Genomic DNA, 12,003 nt, shown 5'->3' with positions numbered 1-12,003 from the left:
GATGGGACTAAGATAGTTTTGCCTATTTTTCAGGTTTTTTTTTTTTAAACTTTTGTTGTACATATCTGAAAATGTCTTTCTTCCATTGTCTTCACCTGTGAAGGCATCTTCACTAGGTATAAATCTTGGATTAAAAATTTCCCTCTCCAAAATGCGAAGGGATGGTTTCCTATCAACTCTTGGCACGGCATGAGGCTGGCTTGTTTTTTCTTCTCTTGCAGGTTACTGGCTTTTGTTTGTTCTTGCCTTTATCCTCAAATTTTAATACTTTAAATTATAATTTGTGTCTAATTTACAGGATGTGTCTAATTATAGAATGCTTTTCTCAGTGATTTTTCTGGAACATGATGAGTTCTTTGAATCTCTACATGCAGATCTTCCTTTGGTCCCCCCGAATCTTTATTCATCTCTATCTTTGAACAGTGCTTCTGCTCTACCTGTTCTGTTCCCTTTCACAAACATCAAACACCCCATGCTAAAGTGCCAACCTTTGTCCTACCATTGGCTGTCCACTCGCTTGCTGGTACCATCTCTGGGTGCTCTGCATTCTGAGAGCTGCTTTGTGTGTGTGTGTGACACTGATTCTGTTTTCTGAAGTATCTGCTGTCCACTTTTGCTTCTGCATTCTTTAGTTCCTATAAGCGTCACCATACTCACCTTAGTCTGTTCTCTCTTTACAGCTTTCTGTTTCTGCTTCACAAATAGCATATTTTCTTATATTCTTTTGAAGAGACCAAAAGTTTCCTGAAAATTTCTCCCAGTTTCTGGAAATGAGATTATATACTGACAGAGCATAATTTTGTAAGTGTTTAGGACAATGCTCCTTCTCTTTGTTTTGCAGTGTTCTGCCCAAAGTCCCACCACCTCTACCTCACCCAGACTTGTGGCTACTTCACTCATCTTTGGCTATAGCAAGAGATATCCCTGGGTGATGGGACTAAGATAGTTTTGCCTATTTTTCAGGGTTTTTTTTTTTAAACTTTTGTTGTACATATATACTTGGTGATAATTATTTTGGAAAAAAATAAAAATAGAAAAAAATTCTTTCTTTAAAGTACTCTGTGAACAGCACAATAAAAAAATCAGTTTTTGTGAATCTAGGATCGATACAAAAGTTATGATATGAAGATGGCAAGTTAAAAGTTATGTACTTTTGCTTCTGAAAGGGAAAATTGCTAATATCTTAAGAAAGAATGACAACATGATCTAATCCTCTTTCCCACACACCAATTTTATTCCAAATAATCACATAATTTTAAAAATTTCCCCAAAACACTCTTACAAAAAGTAACCCCACTGTCATTAATTCTGGAAATTTCGTTTTGTACGTTGGTAAGTACTACCTTAGTTGAACTGAAACAGTCCAAAAATTCCACAGCTTCTATCGATTTCATCTTAAAAGTTAAAAAAAACCCTACTTTTCATGATAAATGATGCTACTGATAACTTTACTTGGTGGACTTTTAGTTACTTTGGTAATTTTTACAATCTTACAAATAAGCAACACACATTATTATTATGAAATGATAATAAGCCAGTCTAATGGCTTGCATTGGAGGCCAAGGAGTTGCATTTTGTCAAACCCAAATTGAACAGAGTTGAATTTAGGTTAATACAGAGAAAGGCCTGCTCTGGATGTGTTGTCCTTTGTAATTCTTGAAGCATCAGATGAATAGTAAAAAGTTCAAAGAGCTTCTTATTACTCCTGTAAGAGAACAAGTACATTAACTTAGTTGCACACTCTCGGGGAGTTTATCTGAAATGACAAGGAGAGATCATTTACTTGTAAATGTGGGCAAATGGCACCTGGTTTCGACATAGTGCAGAACATAGGTTAACTAAAGGATTAATATGCCAAGACAAACAAAACGAGCTTTAGGAGATAAGCTTAGCAGGAGGGGAAGAATGAAGGGGGAGAAATCGGAGGGGGAGATGAACCATGAGAGACGATGGACTCTGAAAAACAAACTGAGGGTTCTAGAGGGGTGGGGGGTGGGAGGATGGGTTAGCCTAGTGGTGGGTATTGAGGAGGGCACGTTCTGCATGGAGCACTGGGTGTTATAAGCAAACAATGAATCCTGGAACACTACATCAAAAACTAATGATGTGATGTATGATGATTAACATAACATAAAAAATTAAAATTAAAATAAAGTAGAAAAGTATTCAAGGAAGACGAGAATATGCAGAATATGCTTTATAATACTGAAAACTGCACCCTAGTCACCATTAAAATGCTTAAGAATATTTTTTTCCTCACAGCTAGAAAAAAACCATACTTAATCATCTTAAGTAGCAGAGGTTACCTTTGACTTAGCTCCAAAATACCTTTTCAGCCATCCTCCTTCTAATAATCAGTCAGTAATTTCATTTTCAATAATTTAGAATAATATCTAAAATATGTTTATTTCCTTGTTTCCATGTATTTACCTCTTGAAAGAGATTATCAAATAACTTATGTAACCACCCACTTAATACAAAACGATTCACATCTCTGTGGTTTTAAAGCTTTACTTTAAGACCTTCTTGCACTCACATCAGCTATTCCCAGCCCTCCTGCCGGAGCTTTGTTCTAGCTCTTCATTTACATTCATTTCAGAATGTAAACTATAACACACATCAAGAATAGTAAAATGCTTTGGCTCAAGGGAGTACATAAAAAAAATCCCACAAATTAAGAGCTAAGACCCAATTAAACCTAAATAATGTTACTGCAGCTTTGTGGTACTACAGGTAAACTATAACAGGTCTTCCTGAGAATTTACCGGATACAAATCAAGACAACCATGGTACAGTCTGCAAGTGAAGGAAGACAAAGAATTGATAAGCTTAACTGATGCCAGTCCAAAACTTGCTGAGTTGAGTATGAGGTTACAATTCGACAATTAATAATTTACTGTGGTGTGGTACTGTGTGCCAGGCAGCAAGGAGAACATATGGACCCACTGTCACACACCTACAAATAATTTTAAGAGGTATTGATTATATTTACTATTCAAGTACACCGAGGTCTGGTAAAATACCTAAGTTCACTACCATGCAAATTACAGGTGAGGGGAAAGGAAAGGGGCAGAGGAGCTAAACCAAAACCAAAATTTTACTGTTATAAACATGAGATGAGACAGGTGTTTAATTTGCCTCAAAAGAAATACTAGACGCTATCAAAATTAGGAAAATGAAGCTTAAAATCTATGCCCTTTATAATTTAATAACTGGTTATACCAATGTTTGCATCGGGGGAAAGAAGAAATGCAAAAGGAAAGCCTTTAATTCTTATAATAAAATCCAAATTAGTGGCATAACAAGCCCATAATTATTTCCTAAAATAAACCAGTTAACAGTTATCATTTTAAATCTCTTCTACCTGCTTCATTCTCAGTCCCTAAATTCATTTCAATACATCAACAGGATCTGCAGATAAACTTTTAATATCTTTTATTATTTTCACTTGTGGTATTACAGAGTATCAGTGTGCAGTAATTCACTCTAATACTACCACTTGGTTGCTAAAAACTGCTCTTAGTTTTGCATACTCTGTGGTACCTAAGGTTCGTTTAGCAGAAATGAACTACGGAAACAAGACATTCCTAGATGAACGCTCTAATTCTCATCTGTCACTAAGTATGTATCTTAGACATGCATTAATATTTCATGAATCTCAAGATTCTACATTTATTGGAACCTGTGATTTAATAAAGTTGAATGAGTACAGGATTCAGAAAGGCCTAAATGATCACAATAAGAGATCTTTCAATAAAAAAATCTTAGAAATAAAAAAAATTCTTACTTGATTTTGGAAAGTTTCTGCAGAATAATACTGAGCTTTTCTAGTATTTGAAGATCAAGCTTAGGGGTTCGAAGCAACACAGAGCAAGTACGAAAAAATAAAGTGTTGCTACAGGCTTCCAGGAAAGGCTGCAAGGATTCTGCAAAACAAATCACCAGTGCTTTACTGTTAGGGTGTAGCTAAAAAGGAAATTAATAACAATTCATAAATATTAATTTGGATTTTCACTCTTTTCATACTTAAACTTTGGAGCAAAAATACCATCATTTGAAAAATTAAAATCTCCACTGGCTCTTGTTGAGCAACGCAAACCAAAGATAAGACTATTTTCCCTAATATCCAACTTCCACTAGGCAGTATTTAGCAGAAATCCCATGTTTGGAAGAATGGGGGAAGATCATTTCTTCAAAAAGTTCATAGCAGTAGGCTGAGTTTAAATAATTAGCAATAAGAAATATTTTGGGGATAGCAATTTTTGAAAAAACCTACATTTAAGAATTTTGTTTGAGTGTTATGACAATTTACATAATCAATGGCTAGGGAATAACTTCTTAAGCACAAAAGTCAAAGGGTGAAAAGATTCATAAAAGGTGAAAAATTTTACAAAATATAAAATTTTAATGTCTATGTAAAAAACAATTACAAAACTTAAAAGGCAAAAGCTCTGAAAGACAAAAGCAAAACAAAAGGGAAATGTCAAACTTGAAGCAGAGGCATTGGGAGGAAATCCCCTTGTAATGTATTTGCTAGAAGACTGATACTGTTAAAAATAAAAGCTCTTATAAATCAGTAAGAAAAAGATGGACTTAATATTTTTAGTAATGAACAAAGGGCACAAGGAAGAAATCACGATGGAATAAATATAATAAAAATAAAAATAAATTAAAAATATTCATGAATAATGAATAAATATTCATTAAAAATATTCAACCTCAGTAGGAATAAAATAATTGGAATTCGGCAAATTTGTATCAAAAGCCTTATAAGTAGGTATATCCTTCGATTCAGCAATTCTGCCTCTAAAAAATGTGTCTGAATCAAATGTATGCAAAGGTTTGAGAATAAGGGCCACAGTAAAGTTTGCAATAGTGAAAACTAAAAGATCTGTTAAAGTGGTTATTAGTTGAACACAATAATGCATAAAAATGTTTTGTAAGGTGTGAATCACTAGTATAGGTCATTAGGAAAGCTTGAAAAGAAACAAAAATCATAGAAAAATAATAAATTATGGCTTTTAAAGTAGTTAAATTCCTATGTAAAAAGCCTCTGTAAAATTCAGAGGCTCCCACAGTGAATACAGGACTTTATTTCACACAGATAAGTCAGTAACTACAAAGGACATTGAAATATGATAGCTTTGTATTCATCATTCTTTTCGAATCCATAAGCACAGCTTAAAAGATTGTCTTTACTGAGTAAAATAAACTATTCAATAATAAAACCAACAAAATCCACACTAGTAAAGTCAGAGCAATGTTATGATAACAGAAAATGAAAGGTGCTACATGCTAGCAGTGGACCACGAGGACAGTGGTCACTTGTCCTCTGCACGTTACCACGTAGTAAAAAGTAGGAGGAAAAAACGTAATACTTTCCCCACAGCAGTCTAACCCAAGTACGGACTACACTTAGTTCACCAAAAGTCATGTGCATGTTTGGGTGTCTATATGTGTGTGTGCATGTGTGTGCATGTGTGTGTGTGCACATGTAGGTATCTCAGTTACAGGATCTTCTTAAAGAATGAAAATGTAGGTTAAAAATACAGCACACATAATCTACAAAAAACATTTTTATTATTATTTTTTTAAGTAGGGTAGGCTCCACACCCTACATGGAGCTCAACACAGGGCTTGAACTCACGACCCTGAGATCAAGACCTAAGCTGAAATCAAGAGTCAGAGGCTTAACAGACAGACCCACCCAGGTGCCCCAATCTACAAATCATTAAAAATGCACTGACTGAAATTTCAAGCAGCTTCATTAAAAACTGCACACAGTTTTCTTATTTCAGATCCTGAGACATATGATTTATGTCAACTCTGAACAAGAAAGGTAACTATATTACATGGCTAACAGATTTTAAATCAATGGATAAAGAACAATCATGTAAGTCACTACCAGAAAATCCACTGAGGTTTCTTAACCCCCCTACAGTCTACAATATCGATCTACGGTATGTTCTCAATTTAAAAGCCTAAAAACCACATAAAAAAGTTATAATGGTTTTTTGTACAGCTGACCCTTGAACAACTCGAGTTTGAACTACACAGGGCCACGTATACACAAATTTTTTTCAATAAATACAGTACAGTACCGGAAATGTATTTTTTCTTCCTTATGATGTTCTTTAGCTTACTTTGTTGTAAGAATACAGCATATAATACATATAACATACAAAATATGTGTTAATCTGGGGCGCCTGGGTGGCTCAGTCATTAAGTGTCTGCCTTTGGCTCAGGTCATGATCCCAGGGTCCTGGGATTGAGCCTTGCATTGGGTTCCCTGCTCCGTAGGAAGCCTGCTTATCTCTCTCCCACTCCCCCTGTTTGTGTTCCCTCTCACTGTGTCTCTCTCTGTCAAATAAATAAAATAAAATATTTTAAAAAAAACAACAAAAAATCCCCCAAAATATGTGTTAATCAATGGTTCATGTTATCAGAAAGGCTTCCATTCAACTGTAGGCTGTCAGTAGTTGGTTTTGGGGAGTCAAAGGTTATATGCAGATTTAAAACTGCATGGGGGATGGGTGTCCCAACCCCAGCATTAATTGTATAAAGTGGCATGAAAGAGAGTGTATCTTCTTTTATTTTACTATACTTTATATGTAAATCAAGTCTTGGAATGAACAAAGCACATACATTTAAGGGTTATTACCAAAAGCCCCAAGTAAACATTGCCAAATAAAAGTGAACTTCCTTGTATGACCTCTATAAAGGAAAAAAGCCAAGACCAACCAAAAACTTAAATATATAAGCATATTTAAAATGTGAAGCTTGTAAAGGTCTTTTAGAAGTAAAAGAAGTTCACTGGTTTGATTTCCAACCATTGTTTTAAATCTATGAAAAAGACATAAAAAGAAAGGAAATTCTGATATTCTTATATGCATTGCATTAGGTTTAACTCTAAGACTGAAACACTGCAGTTTTAACATTTTTTCATTACTCCAATGTTCAAATTCATTACATCTTTTAACCTTAGAAGAACTTCAATTTGAATAAAGGTGGCTAATACAAAAGTGGGGGAAAAAAATTGAAGGCCCAATAGGCTAGGTGACTTGTCTTCTAAAATTCATGTAACACTGGATAAATTACTTAGCATGTCTTCACTAATTTCTACATTAAAATGGAAAGATAAAACTGCTTGAGAGAATTTCTCTCCCCTAATACCTAGTCATAAGAATAAAAAATTTAAGACAAACCCCCCCCCAAAAAAAAACCCTTTACCTATAACAACCAAAAAAGGGGCAGAAGTCAAAGTCACAAACCTTAAAAAATGTTCTAGGATATAAACGTAAAATTCTGGAGTGGAGAAGAGTTAGAAGTGTGGCCAGCGTTCTAGCCACCTTAACCACCCTTCTTCCATATCATATACTGGGGTTGACAAAACCTTGGGAATTCTTACTAATAACCCCCAGACCTGAGGAAGAACAAATGAAACAGCTGTTGTTACCTTTTCAATCTTCTGACTGGAAAACAGAGAAATGGGTTGCCAGGGGGAGTGATCTGAAAATAACATTCCTGAATACACACTGCACTGGGAAGTCAGTCTAAAGCCAAAAGAATTTCTCTATGGGAACAGGATACTCATACCTCCCACTTTCCTAATTAGGTGAAATGAGCCCAAACAAGATATTTAGTCAAATCTCAGAAGTAAGAACAGTCCTGAGAATCTAACAGCATGTTATCACCACACCTATGGGGCACAGAAAAAAACATATATATTAAGGACAATGGCTTTTAAACTGTAGCTCAGAAGGGAGAAGAGAAAACTGGACTTGGCTATAGTGGTAAGAAGAGGGTGCCCCATGCCTTCTATGAGGACACACAGAAAGTGTGGACAAGGAAGTCCACCTAAGAACAAGACTAAAAGCAGCATGGCAACCTGGCATATGTATTACATCAATCAATCAATCAGTCAATCAACCAATAAGAAAGGATTATAGCAATGTACAAGACAGTCAAATGTAAAAGAAAACACAACTCAAAAAACAAAACAGATTTCCATAAGAGTTTTGAAGATATATACCTAGCAAAAACATGGCTAGTCAATAAAATAAGAAAAGATGATAAACAATAGGATTTTAAAAAGAGAGAATTTAAAAACCACTATTAAAAGACATATTTAGGGGGGCCTAGGTGGCTCAGTTGATTAAGTGTCCAATTTGATCTTAGGGTCATGAGTTCAAGCCCCACATTGGGCTCCACACTGGGTATGGAGCCTACTTAAAAAAACAAACCAAAAAAACCTGATAAATCACAAAACTGAAATGATATAGCTGAAAATTAGATTACTATCATAAAAATTTGAGATAATCATAAACAATACAAATGAAAATGATGCAAAGACATAATTAGGAAAGAAGAAGAAATAATTAGAAAGAAATCAAGATATGGAAGACCATCAAAAAAAGATCCAAAATAAGGATAATTTGTATTCTTGATATCAAGTTAATAAAATATTATAGTTTACCCTTGAACAACATAGGGTCCCCCCAACCCCACACAATCAAAAATCTGTGTATAGCTTCGGACTCCCCAGAACTTAACTACTAACGGCCTACTACTGAGCAGAAGTCTTACCACAAATAAATAGCTGATAACCATATACTTTGTATGGTATATGTATCATATACTGTATTCTTAAAATAAAGTAAGCTAGAGAAAAAAAGTTTAAGAAAACCATAAGGAATTAAAAGAATTATTCACCACAATCAAGTGGGATTTATTCCTGGGTTGCAGGGGTGGTCCAATATTCACAAATCAATGTGATACACTACATTAATAAAAAAAAGGGATAAGGACTATATGATCTTCTTAATAACTGCAGAAAAAGCATTTGATAAAATACAGCATCCATTCTTAATTAAAAACCCTCAACAAAGTAGTTACAGATGGAACATACTTCAACATCATAAAGGCCACCTATGAAAGACCCACACCTAATATCATCCTCAATGGGGAAAAACTGAGAGCTTTTCCACTACAGTCAGGAACAAGACAGGGATGTCCACTCTCACCATTACCATTTAACATAGTATTGGAAGTTTTAGCCTCAGCAGTCAGACAACAAAAAGAAACAAAAGGCAACCAAATTGGCAAGAAGGAAGTCTTTCACTATTTGCAGACAACATGATACTCTATGTAGAAAACCCAAAAGACTCCACCAAAATATTGCTACAACTAATACACGAATTCACCAAAGTCACAGGATATAAAATCTATGTACAGAAATCTGTTGCCATTTCTATACATCAATAACAAAGCAGGGGAAAATGAAATCAAGGAATCAATCCCATTTACAATTGCACCAAAAACCATATGATACCTAGGAATAAACCTAACCAAAGAGATAAAAGATCTGTACTCTGAAAACTATAGAACACTTATGAAAGAAGCTGAAGAGGACACAAAGAAGTGGGAAAAAATTTCATGCTCATGGAATGGAAGAACACTGTTAAAATGTCTATACTACCCAAAGCAATCTACACATTTAATGCAATCCCTATCAAAATACCACCAGCATTTTTTCACAGAGCTAGAACAAACAATCCTAAAATTTGTATGGAACCACAAAAGACCCTGAATAACCAAAGCAATCTTGAAAAAGAAAACCAAAGCTGGAGGCATCACAATTCCTGACTTCAAGCTGTACTGAAAAGCTGTTGTCAAGACGGTATGGTACTGGCACAAAAACAGGCACATAGATTAATGAAACAGAATACAGAACCCAGAAATGGGCCCACAACTATATGGCCAACTAATCTTCAACAAAACAGGAAAGAATATCCAATGGAAAAAAGACAGTTTCTTCAACAAATGGTGTTGAGAAAACTGGACAGCCACATGCAGGAGAATGAAACTGGACCACTTTCTTATACCATACACAAAAATAAATTCAAAATGGATGAAAAACCTAAATGTGAGCTAGGAAACCATCAAAATCCTAGAGGAGAACACAGGCAGCAACCTCTTTGACCTTGGCCCCAGCAACTTCTTACTAGACACATCACTGTAGGCAAGGGAAACAAAAGCAAAAATGAACTACTGGGACTTTATCAAGATAAAAACCTTTTGCACAGTGAAAGAAACAATCAATAAAACTAAAAGGCATCCTAAGAATGGGAGAAGATATTTGCAAATGATATATCGGGTAAAGAGTTAGTATCCAAGATCTATAAAGAATTTATCAAACTCAATACCCCAAACACAAATAATCCAGTTAAGAAATGGGCAGAAGACAAGAATAGACATTTTCCCAAAGAAGACATACAGATAGCTAACAGACATATGAAAAGATGCTCAACATCACTCATCATCAGGGAAATACAAATCAAAACCACGATGAGATACCTCACACCTGTCAGAATGGCTAAAATCAGCAACACAGGAAACAACAGATATTGGTGAGGATATGGAGAAAGGGTACCCTCTTACGCTGTTGGTGGAATGCAAACTGGTACAGCCACTCTGGAAAACAGTATGGAGGTTCCTCAAAAAGTTAAAAATAGAGCTACCCTACAACCCAGCAATTGCACTACTAGGTATTTACCCAAAGGATACAAAAATACAGATTCGAGGGGTACATGCACCCCAATGTTTATAGCAGCCTTATCAACAACAGCCCAACACATATAGGCTATAGGTGCATATATATATATGCACACACATGATGGAATATTACTCAGCCATCAACAACAATGAATTCTTGCCATTTCCAATGACGCGGATGGAGCTAGCATGTATTATGCTAAGTGAAATAAGTCAGTCAGAGAAAGACAAATACCATACGATTTCAGTCATATGTGGAATTTAAGAACAGATGAACATATGGAGGGGGGAAGAGGGAGGGAAACAAACCATAAGAGACTCTTAATGAAAAATAACAAACTGAGGGTTGGGGCACCTGGGTGGCTCAGTCGTTAAGCGTCTGCCTTCGGCTCAGGTCATGATCCCAGGGTCCTGGGATCGAGCCCCGCATCGGGCTCCCTGCTCCGCGGGAAGCCTGCTTCTCCCTCTCCCACTCCCCCTGCTTGTGTTCCCTCTCTCGCTGTGTCTCTCTCTGTCAAATAAATAAAATCTTTAAAAAAAAAAAAAGAAAAATAACAAACTGAGAGTTGATGGAGGGGAGGTAGGTGGAGAATAGGCTAAACAGTGATGGATATTAAGGAGGGTACTTGTTGCGATGAGTACTGGGTGTTGTATGTAAGTGATGAATCACTAAATTCTACTCCTGAAACCAATATGTTAACTAACTAGAATTTAAATAAAAATTTGAAAAAAAAAATCATAGGAGGAGAAAATACATCTATGGTACTATACTATATTTATAGAAAAAAAAATCCACGTAGAAATAGACAGGCACAGTTCAAACCTGCGTTGTTCAAGGGGTCAATTGTATATATGAAATGCTAAATGAACAAAGAAGTGGATGTGCAGATTGAAAAAGCACAATAGTGACCCAGGAAAAATTGCTTCAGAACATTCAACAGCAAGATCTACCCTAAACTTCAAAGATAAAATAGTCATTAGCTCCCTAAGCGAAAGAATAAGTTATCACTAACAGGGAAAAAGTCAGACTGTCCTTTCACTTCTCTGCAACAGTAAAAGCACAGTTTACAAAGTTCTGAACGAAAGGGAAGGGAGCAATCAAGAGATTATTCAAAAACAAAAACACAGAAATGTAGAAGTTACAGTAAAAGAACTATTCTTGAGCACTGATTATAACTGAATGTAAAACTAATATAAAGCAAAGTAATAAGAAAACCAACATGAAGCACATGTGCAAATTGTGGTCACAAAACAGAATGAAAAATATAAACTGCAATAATGTAAAAAAAAAACAACAACTAAAAAAGTCAAGAAGTGGAGGAAGGGGAGATGAAAGTGCACTAGTGCTGCTATCTTCATCTTTCCTAGCTGGGAGCCAATACATTTCTAAAACTGAAAACAGTATTTAAAAGATAGGATACACTAAAATGACTAATATAGTAGGGGTGC

At 35.4% G+C, this 12,003-nt stretch overlaps 1 protein-coding gene across 12 annotated transcripts in view; it reads right to left on the bottom strand.

Annotated features, from left to right (window-relative positions):
- Positions 1–1,192: 1,192 nt before the first annotated feature.
- CCDC138 (coiled-coil domain containing 138) overlaps positions 1,193–12,003 on the bottom strand; it is a 134,605-nt gene continuing 123,794 nt past the window's right edge. For 11 of the 12 annotated variants that reach the window (XM_064572684.1, XM_064572693.1, XM_064572695.1 and 8 more), the window contains 2 exons: positions 3,788–3,926; positions 1,193–1,705 (listed from right to left, as the gene is read on the bottom strand). In XM_064572684.1, the coding sequence (XP_064428754.1) occupies positions 1,540–1,705; positions 3,788–3,926 (305 nt within the window). In that variant the 3' untranslated portion in view covers positions 1,193–1,539. The remainder of the gene's footprint in view (positions 1,706–3,787; positions 3,927–12,003) is intronic. The other variant, XM_064572694.1, reaches the window with a different exon arrangement.

This window comes from Mirounga angustirostris, unplaced genomic scaffold, assembly GCF_029215605.1.
Source record: "Mirounga angustirostris isolate CCGP_5_RB_7025 unplaced genomic scaffold, mMirAng1.0.hap1 SCAF_10, whole genome shotgun sequence".
NCBI classification, from domain to species: Eukaryota; Metazoa; Chordata; class Mammalia; order Carnivora; family Phocidae; genus Mirounga; species Mirounga angustirostris.
This window is presented reverse-complemented; position numbering and strand designations above follow the sequence as displayed.